General features: G+C 42.8%; 2 protein-coding genes across 8 annotated transcripts in view; one reads left to right on the top strand and one right to left on the bottom strand.

The window, feature by feature from the left end:
- FAM13B (family with sequence similarity 13 member B) overlaps window positions 1–10,272 on the bottom strand; it is a 51,117-nt gene extending 40,845 nt beyond the window's left edge. For 4 of the 6 annotated variants that reach the window (XM_037397260.1, XM_037397257.1, XM_037397259.1 and 1 more), the window contains exon 1: window positions 10,013–10,271. The gene's annotated coding sequence lies outside the window, so the exon portion shown is untranslated. Of the gene's footprint in view, window positions 1–10,012 lie in introns of all 6 variants that reach the window. The other 2 variants (XM_037397258.1, XM_037397256.1) reach the window with 1 other exon arrangement.
- Window positions 10,273–20,386: 10,114 nt separating this feature from the next.
- LOC119152488 (thymosin beta-12-like) lies at window positions 20,387–22,816 on the top strand. Of its 2 annotated transcripts, none has more exons than XM_037397866.1 (3): window positions 20,387–20,453; window positions 21,355–21,462; window positions 22,479–22,816. In XM_037397866.1, the coding sequence occupies exons 2-3, from the start codon at window positions 21,363–21,365 to the stop codon at window positions 22,514–22,516; spliced, it is 138 nt and encodes a 45-aa protein (XP_037253763.1). In that variant the 5' UTR covers window positions 20,387–20,453; window positions 21,355–21,362; the 3' UTR covers window positions 22,517–22,816. The 2 variants fall into 2 exon arrangements, with proteins under 2 accessions (XP_037253763.1, XP_037253762.1); XM_037397865.1 differs by lacking the exon at window positions 20,387–20,453 and adding an exon at window positions 20,481–20,878 and having other exon boundaries at window positions 22,479–22,813.
- Window positions 22,817–23,761: the final 945 nt, after the last annotated feature.

The raw sequence follows: 23,761 nt of genomic DNA on the forward strand, positions 1-23,761 counted from the left end.
TAACACAGATCACCAAAACTAGACAATAAAAAGGCTTTCCTTGGCTTTAAAGTACACATACCGAAACCTTCTGCTTCACAATTTGAGATCAATATGAGAATTCAGCTGGCAGACTTCAGAAAAGTACCTTCCCTCTCTTTGTTCCCCCATTGGCTCTTGCTTCTATTCCACATCAGAAGAAATCCACTTCATCTTCGCTTCCAAAGGTCTGACAAGTTAGCACTCTCAGTACCAAAATGCCAGTCCATTCATTAGCCTATGACATCAGGAATGCAGACTCCTTCCAACTGTTTGAATAAATAACATCTTCCTGCTCCTAATCCTCCCCAAAACTGCACCCACGTGTTTAGGGAGCTGGCCATAAGCTCTATACAAGATTGTTTCATCCTCCTCAAAACTTTCTTGCATTGATGCCTAGAGAAAAAAATATTTCAGACCCAAAAGTTTTTTCTGTATTTTCCTATTGATATAAGCAATACTGACCAATATTTCTTTCAGTTCTTTGTCATCTTTCTATTGCTTGTATTACACAAAGGTTGTAAATCTGTTATGTGTCTCACAACTGGATCCTGGTCTGAGATCAGGACTCCAGGTGAGGTGACAATAGAAAATGAAGGGTTATATCCAGTCAACAGACTTTACTTTTTCTTTTTTTTTTTTTTTTTTTAACCAATCATGTTCAAATCTGTCATTGTGTATTCTGGGTTACTAAAAGATCCTGCCAGATTTCAACAGTGAAGCAGCTGCAATTCACGAGTCCTACAATTTATGAAGACACTGCCCAGCCATTTTTCTTATTATTATGGTATATTCAGTGACAGTCAACATAATCTTTGCATGCAAGCAGACTTCAATCAATCCAAATATATCATGCAACTTTTGAAATATGAAGATGCACAAAGTCTATTTTCGCAAGTTTATCGAAGTCAAGCTATCCACAATAAACCAGCAAGACTCATGTTAGCCAGTTGTGGGGTTAATGGCAGCTGGGAAAAAAAAAATCTTTGCTGGATCTGCCACAATGCTTCAGGCTGCCTAGCTAAAACAAACAAACAAACATCACCTAATAAAAAGAGCAAATTAGAAGCAACCACTTCTTTATAATTCAGCACCAAATGAGCAATTGAGGTCCAGCTTTCTTAGCAAAGATAACTTCCAGCTTAGCTGACATAAAAGCATAACATTTTTATCAGGTGCTGCAGACAAACAGGCTACCTGAATATCAATTTCATTCAGGGCACATGAAAAAAATAAAAAAGACAATTCTATTTTAACTCCCTTGGCAACATAACAATGAAGTTGAAACAGCCCAGTTGTCTCATTGTTAGCAAAACCGGATTTACAACCCAAGTTTATACTTTAAACAAAGTTTTATATGGCTTATCATCACCTAGAAGAATTAGTGAAAGAAAGCCTACTTTTCACCCTCTCAGATACACATATTGTTATATACACACACTTCAATACATCATTACACTCACCAGTTTCTTTTCAGAGCATTTAAGTTTTTTGCCTTTTAGTACATGCTTTGGTGTAATCTTCACAGGCTGTGATACAATGCATCTGATATTTACAAAGTCTAGAAAAAGCCAGAAACTTTTAAAAAGTGGTCTGACTTCCAGAAGATTTATTCCCTGTTATTTCCAACACTGTAAAACTGAAGGATAGGCTCAGAAACTGCTAATAATTAACTATATCTCCACTTCTTGTATTGATCAACAGCTTTCCCACTTGCCCTCCCTTGACTCGGGATGTACACTTCAATGTAGACACAGTAAGAAAACTAGGACAAGATATATAACCTTTAAATTTATTTCTAGAGTCTTTTGGAAATACTGGGGGGGGGGGGTTGATTTTTTTTTTTTTTTTTTGCCATGATCAAATATCTCAGAAACCAGGAGCTGATCCATTCAGTCAAGTATTCCTAATTTTGACCGTATTACCCCGACCCTTTTGAACATGTGCTTCCCCCTCCCAATTTCATAGCCTACGTACCTCATAAGTCCTATCAAGAGAAACACAATAATTTAAAAAAATAAAAAAAAACAAAAAAAAAACCACACCAAAACCCAACTACCTCATGCTTTATTATAAATATTCTGTTGCATCTCCACCTACCTTCCCTCCTTGTTACTACAAACATTTATAAAGATCTCCTAAGCTACAGTAATTTTCTACAGAACTACAGAAAAATAAAAATACACCTTATTGTGACCACATATTATACCACAATTTTACAAGAGGTTGAAAAACATCATGCTATGTCCTATGCAACACCTTGAGCCCAAGCATCTTTAGCAAGGGTAAAACATGTATTCTGTATTTCAGTGCTCTCATCTGTTATTTAAAAAAAAACAAACAACTGTTTCTTAGGGGTTTGGTTAGGTTTTGGTGGGGGTTTTTTGTTTGTTGGTTGTTTTTTTAAATAAGGCAAGGACTTTCACAGAGTCTGCTGGGAAAACAGCACCATGAGTTTCATTTTGCCATCATAATAGCATTCACTTATTGGCAGCTGAAGTATTCACACCCACATATGACATGCCACTAAAGAAAACACAGAATACATGCCTAACTGTTAATATTTGAGGAATACATATGAAAGTTTAGACTTAAATTTAGTTCAGCTTTTACATTGCTGGCTGAACTACAAATATACGGGTGTCATTTTAAACTGAAGTCCTCAGGGCTCCCCTACCTTTCCTTAAAAAAAAAAAAAAAATGAAACTACAAGAAGTAGAAATAAAAAAATTAAAAAAAGCAACAAACTGGTACCATGCCATAGGAATGAAAACATTAATTCTGTGCATAAAATTTGTGCCACAAGTCTCAGGTATGTAAGCAATTATTTTACTTGCCTGTTTTACCTAGCAAGAATTTCGTATCATCTGTGAAGCCAAAAACCAAAGCTAACAGCGACTGCTGTTCTGCTCTATTTTTAATGTATTATTTTACTGATATTGCCTGCTAATCCCACATTTTCTTTTGTAACATATGAAAAGTAAAATCTAAATGAAAGACTTTTAGATAGGAAAAAATACTGTTATATATAGAACAAAAAAATCGCTTGTCCCTACTTCTCAGGAAATACACACCAGGTTCAGACTGTTTTTTTTCAGAACGCTGTGCTGTAATCCTGTGAGCCACCCACAGGCCTGCACGCAGGGTCCTACCACAAAATGTATACATCCTCCAGTACAACGAGGATCAATGCTCACTTTCTGCAATATAAGGAGGTTTATAAATCAAATTCCACAAAAACATTTACATGTCTCAAAGTTTTTAATTTCTTACTCCATATTTGATAAATAAAGAGAACATATTATGTTACTTACATGACTGACTTATAACTAGACAAAACTCTGATGTCCCTTTGGATGCGTATAGTACACATACTTTTAAATCCAAATAAAGAATTATTTTTTTAACCAAGTTTGAGATGTTTGAAGTTATAACAGTTTCTAGGAATTTCTAAATTATAGCCTAAATTTATGACAGATTCCAATTTGGAATCACAGGAACTTTCCTCATGTAATGACATCATCCAGAGTCAGCTGCCAGGTGTGAGCATGAGCGAGGCTTGCCTGCGAAACTTTTGCGTACCAGCTCGCTGTAGAACATATAGCCCCATCTGGCAACTGCTGTACTACACACTATTTAATTTCTGGTTTTTAAAAAATGGCAACCAGCACTCTTCTCTTAGCTCTTAAGTTTTATTGAGATATAAGGAAATTGTTTGGTTTTTTTTAAAATGCACTGTCATGATCATAACAACTGACACTAATTTATTTTTGTGCCATTTGTATAGCCAAATTACTGCCGGCATTCCCGATGGATGAAATGGTTTGGGGCAGAAGAGCCTTTGCTCACCTGATTACCACCTTTTGTTCAGCTAACAGGTAAAAACAGAGTATATTGCCCATTTGAATTAACCCAGTCAAAAGTGAAAAGATGACCAGGTTGGGGTAGGGGACACGGCTTGGAGGAAAATAAAAAAAAACACACACCCTGACAAAAACCCACCCCACTCTTTAAGCAAACAAACAGAACACTACATCAAATTCAGGACATGGAAAAAGACAAATGATATTTCTGTCAAGAGCACAGTTAAAAGCATGCAGTGCTGTCCAAGTGTCTGAATATGAAGACACAGAATATCCTCCACGTAAAAAAAAATGATCAATTTTAAAGCTACATTTAAGTACGCAATATATTTGAGTAGTCAAAACAAAAATTTTTTAAAGAAGTTTTAAAACCAGCAAGATTAGCTTAAAATAGATTCTTAAAGCAGAATTTTCTCTTTTTGACTGCCAGTGAGATCAGCTATTGAAAGGCATTTTGGTATAAGAGTCTGTACTGGCAAATCAGACAACTGGGCTCAGTTACTGTTTTAAATTCAACAAGCTGGTCTTCTCCAGAATACACTCCCCAGCCCCATAAAGGCATGATGTTTTAAAATAAGTAGAATGACATAATTTAACTTGCAGTCTTGAAAGAAACTATGGTAGAATAGATGTCTTTTCAAGCAGATGAGACTTCCCTTCCCTGCTCCTTTCATTTTTTGGTACAACAGTTACTAACTCTTCCCTGACATGTTTGTTTCCTGGTTAAACAGGAATCAAAAGAAAACAAGCTTGTTGCAGTTTTGCACACATTCACAAAAGGAGTCAGTAGAAGCCTGAACACCAGTTCTTTAATTAATAAACTCACTACTTGCATGTATATGCCTTCACGAGTGTACTCTCTCACACACACACGACCTCAACTCAGTCAGTTGAAATTCTCCATCATCTGCCACTAGCACTTCTGAGAGCCTCAGAAAATACTCAACTGACAAAATCCTGGTTATACTGACAGAGTAAATAAAAGCACAAAAAATAAAGTATCAGATTTAGTAGAAAGCAACTGTGATGCCATTTTTGTTTCCTGGAAATGTAGCAGCAAGCCTTTTAATTTACAAACTGGAATAATTCAGATTAAGCCTTTATGTCATTACTGTGAAAGAAAGCAACAACGCAACTCATGAAAGCCCCTCTGAAAAAAAGATGCTAGTAAAATTGATAAATTTTTTTATTCGATTTTTAATTCGATTTTTTACCTGATTACACTTTCTCTGAAAAAGCCATCATCAAATACTGATCTTCATGACAGGCATATCCTATCTGCCTCTTCATGAGAGGCAGAAAAGTGGACAGGCTTTAGTTAGACTAAATGCCAAATTCAGGGGGAAAAACCCTACAAAACTTCAAATTTTAAGAAAATCAAACATTTCGCAACTCTATTGCAATAACATTAGTAAAGCCTCAAATAGTGACTGATTTAAGCAACATTCCAAAAATTTTACATTTTGAAAGAGCAAGCTGACAGATCACTGAAATGTTAGCTGATTTTCAAGTGTTTTGATATGCAAAGTAACATTTTATATTCACTTACTAGATAAAATCCAAAGGCTTTTTAACAGCATTACAGCAATACAGCAACTCGTAATCCTTCTACAACTACATTGTAGCAAGAGGAATTGAATAAAACCATCAGCGATACCAGAAAAAAGTAGATGGATGTTTGCTCACTGCTTCACACCCACCACCGAACACTGCCAGATTTGCTCTCAGCTGCTGCTGCCAATGCACATGTGCAGAATTATAAGGAAACTTCCTGCTCACACAGATCCCATCACATTCTTAACAACGGTAGTTAATAAATAAAAAGGCTTTTGTGTCTTGTGTAACAGCTAATTGTATTCATCCTACTTGCCTCCCCCCAAAGTAAAGCTGTATTCCACCAACCACACACATATAATTGCCACTACATCAGATAACACAGAACTTAAGTGCAATGGCATTATAAAAGTACAGTAAGGTAACAGACAGGAAGAAATTATCAGTAAAACTATGCAACTTGAAAGGTTCACGTTATAAAACCAAAGCAGCTTAACAACGGTCACTGTTGTTAAAACAGACTTTGGAAAAGAAGTCAAGCTACCTCAGACACACCAAAAAAAGCAAACTATAAATATATAATGCACTTAATTTATTATACATAAGTTATCCTATTTCATACATTTATCATCAGCTTGTTTCTCCCCCTCCCAAACAGGTAAGCAGAAATACACATCAGAACTCAACGTATTACGAAACGTAACACACAGCCCATTAGCTATAGAAACACTGCCTCTGTCATAACGATGACCACGTGCCACCAAAATAAAGGACAGTCTTAGCCTCCCCACTGAAGGAGTAAGACATTTCAATGAAGAGTTCAATTCTGTAGCAATGACTCTTTGAATTGCAAGGGAGAAGCGGGGTTGGGGGAAAGGGGGGGGACGGACGGGACTACTAATAAGGTCTCCTCCACAACCAGTTCTTGTGGCAACTTGATCATGACCAAATGTGAAGATAACACCAGAAATCCCAAGGTTAAAAATTACATTGCAGATTAAAATTACGTAACCCAATTACATTAAAAAATGATAAGACAACAAAAGATTTAATTAAATGTGAAGTTCAGCAAAAAGGGGGGAAATCATTTCAAATATACACACTTTAAAAGAAGAGTACAAAGGAAGAAAGAGCCACACTCATAAGATTCCAGCTCTCATCTTTTCAATTTTGTCCAGGTATTATTATCCTACACAGCTGAGCACAAATTTTAATCCTGAACACACTGCAGGGAGCGTGGAACAGAAGAGACATAGGAAGAGAGCTACTAGAGAGACCAGAACCTCAACATCAGTTCAGGGTTCCCACCAGGTACTCTGCTCTGACCCAGCAGCAGCCCCACCCAAACGTCCTTACCAGTGTCCAGATAGGCAAGAAAATAAACCATTTAAACCTCTCAATACAAAAAAAGCCTCTGCAACTACTTTGTTACAAGCTGTTTGCACATAAACATAATGCAGCATCTTTACTTTAAGCTCGTTTGTCATATTTTTCTTTTTAAGACAAATATACAGGATAAAATTTCATGCGTTCACAGGTAAGAGACCAAGCAGCAGCATTGTTCGTTACAAGAAACAGGTAATATTTTGCAGCTGCACCCAGGGCCATATACTGAGTATAGTGAAATTAGTAGTTTTGTTGTGATAGTAACTAACTACTCCACCCATATGTTGCAAATGTAACAATTTTTCAGCACCATAATCGCCTTCTAAACAATGGGTTTTAAGACTTCAAAACAAATCAGGTGTATGAAAAAAAAAAAAAAAGCCTGGTAGAAGATGCAGTAACAAATACATTAGCTTTTAGACTGTAAGAATACAGGATCCACCTAAATTGACTGAACTTTCACAAATCCTGCAAGCTGGCTATGAAGCCAGCACAAAACTACAAAGCCAAATGAGCATTTAATAAAGCCTTGAGACAGCTAGTCATTATTCTCAAACAAAGTTTTTGCAGGTAAAATTTAGAGCTTACACAAAACAACAGTCAGCAAGAGACTCAAAAATTAATTACCCAATTTTACTAACTTTCCAGGGAGCAATGCAAAATTCTTATATTCTCTGTCTGAATACAATTTTGACATGAGACATACAGCCTCTCTGCTGAGTAACTACTGCATGACAAGTAACAAATCTCCCCTCCTCATAGCCCTTCACAGAGGATTTAATACTCCTTCAACTCTGCATCTCCTCCTGAGACGTTTAGATAAAGTGTTATTATATTGGTTCTTAAGTAATAGTCCTCACACTTGAAATGATTAATAAATGCCTAACAGGGCCTGCAATACAAAAAAAAGTTAAAAGGGTTTACTGTCTTTCATCCTTACAAATGCAAATACTGAATTGCCCTGCAAGAAGTCCATTTGCTCTCATCCTAAAGGCTACTAGATTTTTGTTTTGTGTGCTGACATGGCAGCAAAAAATAACCTGGTGTTATGCACAGAATTTAGGGACAACTTGAAGGCATTCTCTTACCGACATCACTTCCTCTTCCTTAGAGCTGCACCTTCAGAAGGGGGGGGGGGGGGTTGGGGAACAGACCAAAACCACCACCAAAAGAAAAAAAAAATATTCCAAACTAAAAAAATCACCTCAGACTTGGCAGGTTTTACTCACTTTCTAATGAGCCCTAGAAAAAGACATCACTGCTGAGCTATAAACATTTGACCAGAGATCAAAAGGTTAGTATTCGAAAAGGAAAAAATCGCCACAAAAAGCCTTCACGCACAGAAAGCAGGGGCTTTCACAAAACTTACTAGTGTCTATTCCAAATGCATAGAATATTTCTTCAGCCTCACCTGCTTCTGCGAACACACTGTTACGTACATCAGAAACAAAAATTTCACTGCTTGCACAGGTCTCGCATTACGAGCCACAGATGACAAATGTTAAATTAAGCCTTTTAATGAGCTGTTAGAAGGTCCTCCAATACGACTAGTAGTGTACACAGCAAGAGCCCAAACTGACGAAGACTGAGCAGATAAGAACTATCATTTGCCAAACTCAGACGTTTTGACACGTTGTCCATGCCAAAATTGGCAAGCATTAGAAATTATGAGGAGCCACTCCTAGTCAATTTCTTTAAACATAGCCATGAAACATGCTACTTGATTGATTTTTCTAAAATAATACTGTAAATTTCCAGTCCGACGCTTTCAAAACATTCAGATATTTGATTCCTTATTGCAACTGTTGTCAAGACAAGGAATGGATCCCTATAGTGCCAGACAATATACAAAATACAGACTAAGCAGATAAAAAAAAAAAAAAAGATCCTAAATACCTTCAAATCTGTGCAACGAAGAACACAAAAATCGATTTACCAGCAATGAGCAGTAAAAAAACCCCCACCAAGATAGAAAACAGAAGAACAAGGCAACTGAATTTGTTATGTTATAGGTCAACAAACTAGACTGTTCTTTATTTTACACTAGCAGATTAAACTGTACAGAAGGCAGTAAACATTCACACTTAAATGCTAATCCAGTTCAACAATTTACCCCAAAATCACACCCTAACTATTCTACCCTGGAAGACGCTCAGGAATATGTGCCTGGAAAAAATAAACAGCTGTGTAGGTCTTGATATATTGTTTCTTTTTTAAAGAAAAGATAAAAGGCCAGTCACTAAGTGGTATTTACTATTTTCATTTGTTCCTTTTCCCCCCCACCTTGAGCCTGACAGCAGTAGAAATTTAAAAACACAGCCAGACCAAGGAGCTCGAGAATTGCGTATTAGAAGTTCAAGTTGCTGCGTCCGATTGTGGTGCTTTTGTTGTTGGGTGTTTTGTCGGTTTTCGTTAGGGGTTAGGTTTTGTGGGTTTTTTTTCAAACCTGGAAGAAGTACCCTTGGACTAGAACATCTCATGTTAAGACAACTTTCTGGGAGCAAGAAGCATTTACGCTCAAACGTTTAAATCCCTAAGGAGTTTCCAAGAACAATGGAAACCCACACTGACAGATTCTTCAGAAGATACATTTGATCACAGGCTGAAGCGCCAAATCCATAAGCTGGCGTTCTTAACGCTAGCGCTGCCTTCGTACGCACAGATTTAGGGACTACACTGTTTTAACTTCTGGAAGCAACTTTGCTGGCAGGGAGCTGCCAGGCTAATGCTGTCAGCGTGCCAAGCCCCATCGCGGGGGGGACAAGGCTGATCTACCGTGGGAGGAGGGAACAGGCTCGGCAGACAACTCCGCTGGCAGAGCCAAGAAATCCCTGCTGCTGTCAGGGCTGCCTCGAAGGTCCTACAGCCGCCAGTGCGAGCTGGGAAAGGGGCGCACAGCCTCTGGACTTGACAGCTCCCTCCCAAAGGCTCTAGCAACTTCTGCCCGGCGCAGCGCTGCAGCGCGCCCAGCCCCGCCACCTCCGCCGCCCGGACGAGGAAGTTCCCGCGCCCTCCTCAGCGCCGGTCCCAGAAGGTTCCTGAAGCCCGCCCGGCACCCTGCTTGCCCCGCAAGCCGCCTCCCGGGGGAAAGGGGGGCTCTGCCCGGGCCGCCGCCCCCGCGGCTGAGGGGCGACCCCCCGCCAGCCGCCCCGGCCCGCGCGGCCCCGCGCATGCGCCCCGCAGCCCCTCACCGTTGCCGGGTGACTCGCCCTCCCCGCCGTCCTCAGCACCAGCAGCAGGTTCCTCCGCCTCTTCCTACCCCGGGGGCCGGCGCGGGCCTCTCCTCGCCGCTCCGCTCCCCTCGCAGGCCTCCTCCCTCGGCCGCCCCCGCCGTCTGCCGCGGCCGCCGCGCTGCCCGGACCCGGGCGCCGTCCGTCCCCAGAGCCGCTCGGTCGCTCGAGCGCGCCTCCGCGAGCGGGGGGTCCCCAACGGTAGCGGCGGCAACTGGCGGAAGTGACGCGCTGACTGACAGGTGCAGCGCGCGCCCCCTCCCCCGGGGTCACGTGCTGCGGGGCGGGGAGGGGTCGCTGGCGGCGCCGCGGGGCGGGGCTGAGGGGGGCCCGGGCTGAGGGGCGGCGGCACCCACGCGCCTCGGTGAGGCACCGCACCGGCGGGTGAAGCCGCCCGGGGCAGGGGGCTGGAGGCCGGGGGGCGCGGCCTGCGTCGGGCCGTTATGGCCCCGGGCTGCCCGGCTGCAGGCGGCGCCGCGCCCGGGAGCCGCGGGCAGCGAGCCGGGCATTAACCTCCTTTTTCTCGGTTCACCCGCGGCGTGACTCAGCCCTGGGCCCGGCGGGCGCGGGGTGCCCGGAGAGCGGCCGCCGCCGCCCCCAGGACCGGGTCGGAGCAGCCCCTGCGGATTTTCTGAATTAAAGCATCCAGAGCGATCGCTCCCGAACTTTTCCCGAGCGTAGGCGCGCCAGAAGTAACCCAGTGCCCTTTGACAAAGAGCTAATGCGTTTTGAAAGACAAAATTTAGCACCCTTACACCGAGTTAGCACAAGCGAGGAGACGCCAGCTTATGCCAGAAGTGTGAAGAGCCGAGCCCGACAGTCTGTGTTCCCACATGCCACGTTGAAACTACAACAGCTTTTTCTGGCATGCGGTGCCAGCAGCCATAGGTGGTGGGTTTAATAAAGCGTTTAAGGAAATTTGGATTTAGTTTAAAAAAAAAAAGCTCTCGGGGGAAAGCTTTTCTTCCCGTGAAAAACTGACAAAAGAACGTATGAAAGCAGGAAAACGGTAGGAGTAGGATGGGATGCATTGAAACTTCTGTATTGCCGATAGCTGGGAGGGTTTTTATTTCAGGTTCTCCAACATGGATTCTAAATTTTATCTAGAGATACATTTGTAAGACTCATTAAGAGGTTTTGCATTTAGAATCCGAAGAAGGGAGAGTCACGATTCCTCGGTAAATCAGCCTGGTTTTAATCAGATCTAAAACTGTTTTCCTGCTAGAAGATCCTGGTATAGTTAGGAGGTGCCATACAAAAACAATAAAGTGTGTGGGGTCAGGGCAAACAACTTCTCAGGAGGTCTGTATTTGCTGTCAGTCCACTTGCACAGCAGATTTCTCTCCTCGAACAGCTAGTAAAATTTCCTTGCATCAGGATGAGCTTTCTGAATTTGTATTTTGTATACATAGCTGTGTTCTTTCTGATTCATTTAGCCTCATCAACAACAATAAAGATACTGAATCAGAACAAGCTGGCAATTTTGTTGATGAAACATGGGAGAGAGCGGACTCCAGCTGGCTCTCCAGCAGATATGTTGGCCAGTTGACAGGAATAAAACTGCAAGAAACCTGACACAGAAAACACACGCAGCGCGAGGAGACAGACAGCAGAGGCAGGCAGGTAGGCAGGCACTGCACAGCACCTGTTCGCTGGTTTTGAGTCCAAGACAGTGTCTTCCCTCCTCTGAACTGGCTCCGAGTACGCCATTTCGTGCCAGCTTATCCTACCTCCTTTCAAACGCTTCCAATGTTCCTTGCAGGGGGCAGACATATGCAGTCCCAGGCTGCCATTTTAATCTTTTCTGCTCACTTTGTGTTCCCGCTGCCTTTTTCTAAAAGGTTGAGGAGAACCTGGGAGTCCGGGCGCTTCAGCCACTCTTTCCAAGATAGTAAATATAGAGGAAAGGGAGGCAACAACTTAATGAGCATCTGCATGGTTACACTGCTGAAATACAGCTATTCAAGGCATCTGCCTCTTGGATCACTGCTAAAAGTTACCAAGGAGCAATGTGGTAGCTGTCCCTGTCCATTTTTCGCAATCTCAGGGCACAGCTCAGATTTTATAGTATCATTTTGTAATTCTCCCACTAACGTGATACTCAGACCGCCGCACAGCTCAGACGCTCAGCCCAGTTTTGGCAGTCTAGACAAGACAGCATGGACAGTCTCGTTTACCCGCTCCGAACCTGCAGGCACATGCAGAGCAGCCCCAGCACGAGCAAGAGCTGTGCAGGTGTGTGGCTGCAGGCACACCACGTGACATAGGACTGTCACCCACATTTCGGGACGTATGACAATGCATTGCCTTGCACAGTGACAAGGCCTTGGTGTGAGGCTGCTCACAAGGAGAAGGACCCGTTCCCCAGCTGCTGCACAGCTCCAGAAGCTTGGCCAATGCATCTGGTCAGCATCTGGCTCCTAGGACCGAAGAGCCAGAATGCCACAGCAACCCTGTGCCATCAGTAAATCCATGTCCAGAGCCACAATGACAAAGGGTGAGCCATTTCTGCAGCTCAGTTTCTCTTACACATCCAGCTAAATTGTTCAGCCTAAAAGTTTTGCAGAGATTCTGCTGCTAGGTGCTCATAAAGTAACCCGGTGTATCTAATTACTAGTGCAATTCCCTTGTTTTCAGGAAGAGCTATTCATGAGCACAAGTCATTGTTACCAGCATATGTCACAGAAGAAATGGAGCCATGTTTCCTTCATGGGTCCCTGATGTCAGTCCTGACCTAGTATGACTTTAGCATAAATACACTCTGAACACTTTGGTTTCCAATTAAGTCTAGTTCCAGCAACAGCCCTACATTATTCCTCACCAGAAAATGAAGCAAGTGAAAGAAAAATAGCCCTGTCCCAGCTGTGCTCACTGTGGTACAGGACTTAGTACAAACTGAGCTAGAATACTCCAGAACTTAAATCAATTTTGCAATGCCATGCAATCCTTTGAACACTGATAGCCTGTCGTGCAATTCTTTACCTTCCTACTGGGTCGTTACATTACTAGAAGGAAATAGAAATCTGATGCATAGCAAAGCAAGACACCATCTGGTGTAATACTGTATGTATGCTGCTGTATATTACACGCCAACAGTTTTTACTTGGAAGGGGACACACACAATTTTCTATGTGTCAGCGAAGTATTTGCTTTTGGGTTTAATTGTTCATCCACAAAAATATTATTTGATATACCCTCTCTTCTGGACTTGGAAGCGTTGTCTTAATGGATCAGGTTTTGTCTTAAATGGATCCTATTGGTATGTTGCAAAAATATTGACAAACATGAGTCCTTTCAACACCAAAGATTTAGCAAACAGTAACACTTTCCAGCTGGTTGCTCTGCAAAATGCTTTCCTTTCCTGCATATTTCATCCAGAAACAGGGACATGTCCCCAGACCGAGTCTTTGCTTCGTTTCTCTTTTCCAGCATTATAAAATTTTCTAATAAAACATTTTGTTTCAGGATGTCCACACAAGACACTTGGCCATATTGGACATCCGTAACTCTCCATGGAGGCTCCTGAATCAGCAACTATCCAGTTCTTCTGACTCACGGTGTCAAAAAGGCACCTAAGAATCAAAGTCCATTTTTAAAGCTTTGCCCTGTATTAACAAATGAAGCTTCACAGTGCTGAAGCAAAGAAGGGAAAGAACTTGGTTCATGGAAACAGAAACTCCAGCACAGAGAAAGACATTCAACTTTCCAAAGACTGTCTACCATTACCAGACACATATGTAAGGAATTTTTTAAACTGAATTCAATACCAAAGGCATGTGTTCTACGTAAATGTCAGATTTTTTACTCATTTTTCTACCAGAGTTCCGTGATTAAAATAAATATTTACAGCATAAGATTTTTTCCCCTGACTTTGAATACCTTTTGGATCTGAATCTTTGTTTTGGAAGATCTGTCTTTAAGATAGAGATCTAGGAAAATGGGGCGAATGGTTCTTCTAAGGCTTGTTCACATTTAATTGCATGGCTGCAGACTTAACAGGAGATAATTCTTTCCTTCTTGAAATTGAAGACATTGAAAGGTTAATTCAGTCTTCTCAGTTCCATTTCCTTCCTTCTGTTCCCCTTCCCACACTCCCCCCCCCATCTGTAGACAGCTGAATTATTTGAATTTTATGCAAGCTAGTATTCATCCAAAGAGAAAAAATCATTCGATGTATACATCAGACAAGCAAAAATTACAATATTGCACACTTCTGGTTTTTACTTCCTACTTGCTTTCCTCTGCGTTCACTGGTTCGGGCTGTGGACAGACATGAACTCATGCCCTAAAGCCAGCCTCCACTTAGAAGTTAACTTGAAATGCTTGAATGATGTCCCCATCCCTTTTGAATTCCCATTCTTTGCACTCACAAGGATCCATACTTGAGCCTCCATGGCGCTTTTAACTGGAGCTGAGGAAAGGCTACAGTCCAAGTCAGCACAAATTGTCTGCTGCCAACACAATCACTCTGTGCTGCTCTCCTGTTATTTCATGGTGTGGTCACTCACACTCCAAGTATACTAACTCCAGAGGAGTCAGTTTGAGCATAGAGAGCTCAAGTTAACCCTGTTCTGAAGACAGAGCCTTAATAAGACTGAAGTTAATTTCTTCACATATATTTGCAAGAAAAAAAGCCATAAAAGTAGTCATTGGAAACGTTGTAGTTCAGTCAGGTTCTGAAGAGATAGCTGTTCACTTCAGATGCTGTGAAAGGAAAATAGTCTCTTATATTATTTATTTTTTTTTTTACATTTTAGAGAAGAAAAACAACTTTTAACATACCATACTTGCAGCTTTCATTTGAACTGGCAGAAGTTAACAGAGGTGGAACTTACTGATTACCACTTTCTTACATAATCATTGACCTTGTACACAGCATGTAATACATATGTGTTTGGCTTATTCTGTGTAGCAAGCTTATAAAACTGGAAAATGATTTTTGGAAATGATGATGTATGAAACCCTTCAATTAGAAATGCAAGTTTTTGTTCTGGAAGTTGCTCAGAGATCAGCTAAAAAAGATACTTGGCTGCCTAGTCTGTTGCTCTGCTTCAGCAGCCTGGTTTCATCGAGCAGCTGAAAAACATCAGGGTTTATCATCTTGTCCCCAAAATGTAAAACTGACTTAAGCTTCCAGGAGGTCCCAGGCTGTTGAAAGTGGCATGATTTGGCTACACAAAGAGAAGCGCTGGTCAGGCTCCCACCAAAACTACATCCACAACCCTGTGCTGCAGAAGTCAAGGATACCATGACTCCCTATCTATCTACCCCAGCGCCATGCAGATTGTAGCAACAGACTCACCTATTGTCCTTTTACATCTGGACAAAAAGAAAATCTGAAGTTAATATAAAATTAGTAGATCCCTGGATTTCATTTTTATTATCTTCTCTTGGATTATCTGTTTGGTGCCAAAATTTAATCTTCATAAGGAATAGCGATTTTCCTTTTGTTCATAGCAGAGAGCGAGAAATTCAACAGTGGATTGTTTAATTCCAGAGCAGCCAGCTGCACTGAGAAGAGCCATGTTTAAGCACACTCCCAACACTCACCCAAGGCTTCTCCATCTTATTCTTTCCCTAAGAGCTGCTGCTTGCAAGAGATGCTTCTGTCCGGAGACAGAAAGGAGAGAGATAAAAACAAAAGGACTGTTAGTAAAGACTGAAAGTCATGCTAAACTAGCGTTTCTAGACCAGAATTCATCACAAACTGTCATGTGCTCTATAGCATATTAACTAATGTGACTAATACATCACATGCTTCTTTCCCCACCCTGTCTTTGGGAGAGAAGCATGTGCATGGACATTTTGTAGTTTTTTTTTTTCCTTTAATAATGCATGCATGTGTCACTGCATTTTGCTAGAAAAGGCCAGGCCAAAGCCAAGTGTTTTATGCTGGAAGACACACTTTTAGGTCATTTCTCAAGAAAGTTCTGTTGCAAAAATCTCCATCTGGTTAAACTTTTAAAAATTCACCCCCATGCTGAGTTTTTTAAGACCAAGAAAGAGGGAGAGAGGAAATTTCCACTCCCACTAGCTTATGTTTTCTCTTGCTGCTCTTTGCTGCAATGGGACTCCTAGTATAGACTGTCTAAACTCCAGAGCTATTTGGAAAACACAGGGTTGGAAAAAATAGCCCCAGCAGAAGGACTATCTACAACCAGCCTCTCCCCTCATCCTCCGACCGCACCTACATTTAAAAGTTCAATGGTCTCGATAAGAAAAATGAAACACCTTAGGTAATGATAAAACATACAACAGAAGACAAGTATCGAGTATTTGCACACCAGCAGTGCAGTGTTATGGCAAACGCTGCCAAAGAGAGATCATTGCCTTCCTTACACCCCCAGGATTCATTGTCTCTTAGCCTGGGAACCTGTCTCCGTTCCCAAACATGGATATTTTTTTTGGCAGCAAGACGGAACAAAAGGCACAAAGAGAACTAAGAAAACCCTTTCAGTGAAGCTGTAGTCTTTTTTTTTTTTTTTTTTTGCTGTTCCCCTAAGGACGGGAAGCCTTCTAAGGACAGCTTATAACACATGCAAATCCTGCTACCTTTTTGGAAGGTGCTCAACGCTCATAGGGACCTAAAGGAGTTAGGGTGCTTGCAGATTCCAGCCCACCTTTTGACCTTGGAAAATTAATCCCCTACCTTTAGCACCAAAAATACCACAACATTTTGAAAATGAAATCACTGTTATATTTGAGTGGGTGTGTTATTTCGAGACAGCACTAATGTGATTATAAAATCAGTTGTGTCAGCTTATTGGCTCAGCTACAGACACTGATCTGCTCGAGCGTCTGTTCCTCGAACAGGCTGCTCACGTTAGGGTGCTTTGTCCCCCCTCAGCCCCGTACAGAAATAGATGTGATCCGATTCCCACTGTTGCACCAAAGAGAAAGAAACCCCTTCTTCTCGCATTTGCCCACCTAGTCTCCACAAAACATGGCATTTCCAGAGCATCTCTTCTGCCAAATGTGAGCACAGCATCCCCCCAGCCCGTGAAGGGCTATAGCCCCTCTCCCCCTCTCTCTCTCTGTGCCACTCGCTCCTTAGACCCTCCTCCAAATTTTCCTTTGCCCTTGATCTCCCTTTAAACATTTCCTCTCACCTATGACTGCATTCTGGTGGCAAGTATTTGTGTTCCCCTGTTTCTCTGTGGGTGTCTGACAGACACTCGGTGGCTTATGCTGCCAGGCACAGTTTAATGCTGTCAGTGGCAGGTGATTCACTGGTATCAGAGGTGTCAGCCCTGGCAGGTTTGACTCAGCCCTTCATCCTTTGGCAGCAGATTGAAATAAAATGCAATTCCCCTTGTATCTGAGGCAGCTTTTCAGAAACAACCATACCAATATAGCTTTACGTGTATAGGATCTGTAAAGATCCCATAGTCTGCTTCCTCTGCTGGCTTGCTATTTTTTTAATTTTTTTTTTTTTTTTTTTTTTGCATTTCTGTGTGCTGGACCATTCAGATGCCTCTGTGCACCCCAAAGCCCGTGAAGGTTCATTGCTGCCACAAACCTGCCAAGGCTGGGTAAATGCCATGTTCCCATTACTGAAGGTGGTGACTCTGAAAATCCTGCCACTAAAAACCTGCCTAATAACTGCTTTGCTCCTCATATAGCAAGAATACTTCAGTTCCCAGTGAAAGCAAAAGGCATCTGTGTAAAATATTCCCTATCTTTCCCTCCCGTGACCAGCCTCAATGCTGTATGCAATACCCTCAGGCCAGGCTCCAAACTTTCCATATGAAAACTACATACAGCTGTCTGTCCTGCACGGAGTATGTAAACACAGGGTTTGAATCCAGTGTGAGCAGTGTTTGACCACAGTACTGAACTTACAAGCTACAGGAACTTGACAGGCACTTTATGCAATGGCTGAGATGTTTGTTAGGGAGATGAGTATCTACTGATTTCAGCTGAGGGTAAGAACACATAATTTCTCAACATTATGTGACGTGGACTAACGCTGTTGCACCTTCCTCAGAAACCCAACCCAGTATCAATTAAAACCCTGGTCATCTTCAGCCTAAAAACCCAAACAACATATGCCAGACTGTTTTTAATACTAAGTCTGCCAATAAATCAGGCAATTAAAATGGTGGTGGTGAAAAACCAAGCATGCTCACCCTGTCTTACCGTGTTTAGAAGAGCCTGAGCTCTGCTGTGGGTGCGAGGGGCCAAGCCCACGACTGCAATCAGAAAGCCAGGAGTGAGATTCTCCCGCTCTGCTGTCCTGAGTACTTCATTTGCTCTCTACATATTGAAAGAATTTGTGCCAGTCTAAAAGTTTAAGAGGTTTTGCCCTTGTAATCCCTCTTCATAATAAGAATTCTAATTGTTACTTCTAAAAAATTTAAAAATTGAAAGTCATGAACTTCCTGAATTCATGAATCATTCAGATTGGGGTTTAAAGTCTTTTTCTGATCTTCTAAATCTGGTGTCCAGCCTAACAAGAAGTAGTTAATGCTCTCTCTTTAAACAGACACTAAGACCGTTCAGTGTCAAGTCTCGGCTACAGTTTACATCGAATATTCACCCAGTGGCTGCCTTCCTGCTTATTCCCAGGGGATTTTGGTCAAGAACACAGCTTTCTATTTTTGACAATTGGTTGGACTAATGGGGTGGAAAGAAGGGAACTGAGCCCTGACACTAAATACGACTGGTACGCACGGACGTTGATTGCACGTGGACAGTCAGTGCAGATGCAGAGCTAACCGAGCCAGCCTGCACAACTCAACCGAGCTTTTAGTGTAACAAAAATGTAGCTGCACTGCTGCCAGGATGGTCGTAGGTCCAGAAGCAGCACAGCCAGGTTCCTCCTTTACCCCAGCTACTGCAGACATGGCTATAGGGCAAAAATGCTCTTAGACTAGTGTTTGCCAGGGCACGCAGCAACCCCTGCATTCTCTGAAGACAGGGAAAACGGGATGGAATAAGGAAAGAATCACTGGGTGGAAAGAACCGCTATTCATGAATGCTGATGAGGAAGAATGGTCATTTCTTTTCCTGCATTTCATAGAATCATTGAGGTTGGAAAAGACTTTTAAGATCTAACTGCAAACCTATTCATTATTTCAATTTAAACAAACGTTGGAAGAAGAGGTCCTTAAAACGTATTAAAACCATTTTCTCCACATGCACATACCAGACTCAAACCCACTCTACCTAAGCCTGTTATGCCAACGGAAAGATCCACAGCACCTTCCCGGGGCTCTCAATCAGCTGTCAGACACCTCCGCCCCTCTATTGTCAGTAGAGAAACCTGGATACTCCTAGGGCACAATTAATTTTATCCCAGGTTGGTTGCTCCCTATTGTCTATCACGGAGTCTAGACAAGTAATTCAGATGGAGACATCTGAAGTTACATGAGAGGAAACCCACGCCAGCATCTAGGAGGATGCGCACAGCCCTTCCTTCCCAAACCCAAGGGCCTCGGAAAAATGATTCCCCAAATAATTTTGGGCAATGTAGCTGGAGCCACATCACAGCCACAGGGATGTCCACAGCCCCCGACAGCAGCAGCTCTAGGAGGTGGCTACAGGTGGTGCCCACGTTAAAACAAGACATGTCTTGCAGACACAGGCAAGGGCTAGTGGCCATCGTAAAGGTTTTTGTGAAATGCATCGCTCGGCACCTGCAGCGCATTCTCCCTTTGCTGCAGCTGAAGAGGGTCGCTGCAAGAGAGTCCAGGTGGTCCACACCGTCGGGAGGGTGGGATGCAGGGAACAGCCACGCAAGCGGGATGGGCCAGCACGGCTTCTTGCCAAGCGAAGGCAGGAAGGTTGGCTGCGGGCGTCCACGTGCCATCAGGCTGACCGAAAAGGGAGCGAATGAAGAGTCCTGGTATTCCTTTCAGGACACATTCCTGGACACCAGTGCGGTGCTCAGGCTGTGCTTATCTCAGATTTGGCCCATGATTGCAGCAATTGACCATGCTTGTGCCTAGAGCCTCCCGGAGCCCCTCGTGCTCCTGCCAGCCTGGGTGGGTGGGGGTGATCCCCAGGCACGTCGCTGGAAGCACCTAAAACGTCCCCACAAACTAATCAGGCAGCAGCAGCCCTTACATGAACTCCAAACCTCAGCAATGTAAAAGAAGGGCAGGAAGGGAAACTTAAATATCATCACCTTGGTAAAGGAGGAGAAAAAAAAAATACCAAGATGTGTTTTAGCGGTTTTCCATGTCAGTTTTCCCATTTCCCTCCCTCATGTACTTTCTGCAGCAGCAATCTGTCCTTTCCCTAAATGCTGAGCAATCCCGGCACGAAACTAATCAATATTAATAGCGATGGGCTCAGGCAGGGGGGAGGAGAGGAGAGGAGAGGAGGGATTACCCTGACCTTTTTCAACTCACACTGCCTCAGACGGCCACCAAGCAGCTGAGGAGAGAGCAGCCAGACGGTAATGCCATGTGGTTTTAGTGGCTTTTAATTTTTTCTTTTTTTTTTTCATGTGAATTTTTACTTCTGTTGTCTCAGTGCAGATATAATGAAATCTGATTGTCTTCAGGAAGGAAAAAATTATAATTATATCAGTCATCTCCGGGCCAAACCTCGCCTTGATGGGAAGCTCCACTGAAATAAGGGGAATAGTGCCCAGGCTGGATTTTAGCTTGATTTTCTATTAAAAACAGGAGTGGGATTAGGGAAGTTTTGACAGGTGAAGTGTTGAATGCCGGTGTGCTTTGTGGATTTCTCTGATAATGAATACAATCAAAGCCATTGAGCCTGCGACTGGGATATTGAGTGCGAGAGCAAACAAAGGGCTGGGTGAACCCGTCCTCTATTGTTAGGCACAAGTGTCCACAGCAGCTCATCCAGATATGGGTATGTATGTGCTCAGGACAGGGTGTTCAGAATTAAAGACAAATCTTACTAACTAAAACAAAATCAGAATTGAAGCTTTGTTCATATTGGATTTGGGGCTTATTGTAGCCTTTCTGGTTAACAGCGTTTCTTAAAATAGAGGTTTACGTCAGGAGGCACCGTGGATTATTGGCAGTTAATGCATTGTCTTTGCTTTACTGAAATATTTTTGTTTTCATGTGCAATATATGATTTTTAGAAATTTCATCTGAAAAATCTAGATAAAATTCTATTTATGCTTTTCCTTTTTGCTCTGAAAGAGCCAAGCCTCAGGGAGAGGTCCTAGATTGAGGTGTTAGATTTGTGGGGGGGGTTCTGAATAAACATTTTTATGGTATTTTCATGTTTTTTCTTTTGAGCAAAAAGTGCTTTGCAGATGGCTGATATCGCAGCACTAGCTAATGAAGCCACGGGTGTGTTTTTCCTTTCTTTGTCAGGACCCATCATGTCCGACAAACCAGATTTTGCAGAAATTGAAACATTTGACAAGACAAAGCTGAAGAAGACAGAAACCAGAGAGAAAAATCCATTGCCCACTAAAGAAAGTAAGTACTTATGAGGCTATTTGAACCATGAGTAGCAAGGACACAATCTGTATTGCAGTTCATATGCAAAATGAATACTAATCATAGGATTACGGGCTCAAACTCATCCCTGAATTTAACTGGGGATAATACTAAGACTTGTACTCTGTGCTGGCCAAGGATACAAGTGGTTATAACCTATGGTGCATTTTGTCTGAAAAGTCCTTTCTGATGGGATTGCTCTTGTTTCTGCTAAAAGCAAGACCAGATTTTCTGCTGGTTGCAGTTAACAGGATCAAACTGTTTGTAATTACCATGTCACCAGCCCCTTCGGAGGCACAGGTGCCCAGGGGAACCCTTGCACATCCCTGGCAGGCCAGGCAGCATCCCCAGAAGGTGCCCGGGCACTGGATTTAAGGTGTTATCAGGCAGATAAGCTGCTGCCCCCCCACTGGCACCTGCTATCAGCCCTGGCCTGGAGTGCTCCAGGCACCTTCTCCGGGAATAAGGCTGCAAGAAAAACCCGTCATCATCCTTGCCTAACAGGCAATCTTCCTTAGCGAAGCGCCCCTGAGCTTTTCTCGTGCAGGGTCCTCTCCCGTACACGCACTGTGCACAGGCAGCCAGGTGAGGGTTGCGATTCACATCCAACTTTGGATGTGAAAAGGTCATTTCTCTGCATTTGGACCAGATTTTGCGAGCAGTTTCCTTCAGAAGAGTACCACTAACCACTTTGGATGTGTCAGTACCGATAGGCGTGGAGATGCGTTGTCCCTCGACATAAGATATGGGTTTTTTCCCTCTTTATTATCCCTAGCAATGCTAAAGCTGTAAATGGAAGAGGAACTTTGCCCATCATGAACTGCACCCTACTAGCTCCACAGCTGTGGGAGTGAGGGGCCATTTCCAGGTGGCCAAAGAAAACAAGTGCGGACTTACCATCCCCCGGCTTTAAGAATGACCGTAGAAATCTGTATCCTGCAGAATCATTATAATGCTTATTGATGATGGTTTTGTTTCCTCTGTTTTTCTGGCAGCTATTGAACAGGAAAAGCAAAGTGAAAGTACAGCCTGAGCATAAAATTGAAGATGTGACTGCTGCTTCTTCAGTGGGGTTTTGGCTTCAGAGTTGGGTTGTTTTGTTTTGTGCATCCCCCTCCGTGTTTGTTGCCCATTTATTTTAGCAAACATTGGCTCATTGAATGTTCCCCTGGAAAGAAGTTTGGTTTGTATTTGTTGAACAAGATACCATGTATTTGTATTCTTAAAACTGTAATTCCAAGTTCTGTATCAAAGCCGTTACTTGCCCCAAAAAAACCAATTCGCATAAAAATTGTTTCCCTAAGCCTCACAATAAACAGGTTTCTTCTGATCAGCTGTCTTTGAGCCTTGCAGAAATAAGTTTACACTAAACTCTTACTAGCATCCTTCTCACTTTGCACTGCCACAGCACCTAGAGAGCACAGCCAGGTTGGGAAGAATTACCCCAGGCACCCACAGGTCCCCGAGGCCGGCACACAGCCCCTCTAGTGTCACCCCAGATGGCATCAACACCCCTGACTGCCTCTGCAGCAGCCTGTAGACTTCACTCCTTTTCCCTGTGTCACTCAAAAGAGGGTTTCAGGGCAACACAGCGGGGCAGATTTTGTGTGCTAGTAGCTCCTAAAGTTTTAAACCCCCAGCTGGGCATCAGGCACAAATCAGATGGAACGTTGCTGGCCTGCTTCTGTTCTGGCCAACAATAAATTAATGTCTCAGAGGCAGATACCTACTTACAAAATCCTTGAAAAATTGATGGTTGGGCTGAAGAAATACTCAAATTTGCATCCCAGATAGGAGAAGGGCTGCAGCACCCTCTCCACAGCCTTTTTTCCTCCCCTCTCTTTAGCCTGCCAAGATTCAACCAGCCTTGGGGCAACTGCAGTACACGTGGCCTTCGGCCCATCTAATATCAAGTAATATAGGAACGCAGGAAGGTGAGAAAAGGAATGAAAAATTCTTATTGCAATGATTTTCTGGGATGAGAGAGAGAGACCTTCAGCAGCACAGGGGCATAGGACACAAGGAAGCAAGCAAGGACTCCCTAAATTTTCATTATTGGAGGTGCAGTAGCATCCTCGCTGCTCTGCAAGGGCTTGGCAAAAATAAGCTCTGGTACCAGCTCAAGGGGACTCTCAATTACATGGTATCACATTATCTCTGGAATTAATTTGCAATCATATTAGAAAAACAAATGCTTGCTCTGGGAAGATAAACTGCTGTCCCTGGAGCTTCAGTTTGATCCTACATGCGCTGTGAAACGGGAACAATTCTGTGTATT

Source organism: Falco rusticolus, chromosome 8 (genome assembly GCF_015220075.1).
Source record: "Falco rusticolus isolate bFalRus1 chromosome 8, bFalRus1.pri, whole genome shotgun sequence".
Taxonomy (NCBI): domain Eukaryota; kingdom Metazoa; phylum Chordata; class Aves; order Falconiformes; family Falconidae; genus Falco; species Falco rusticolus.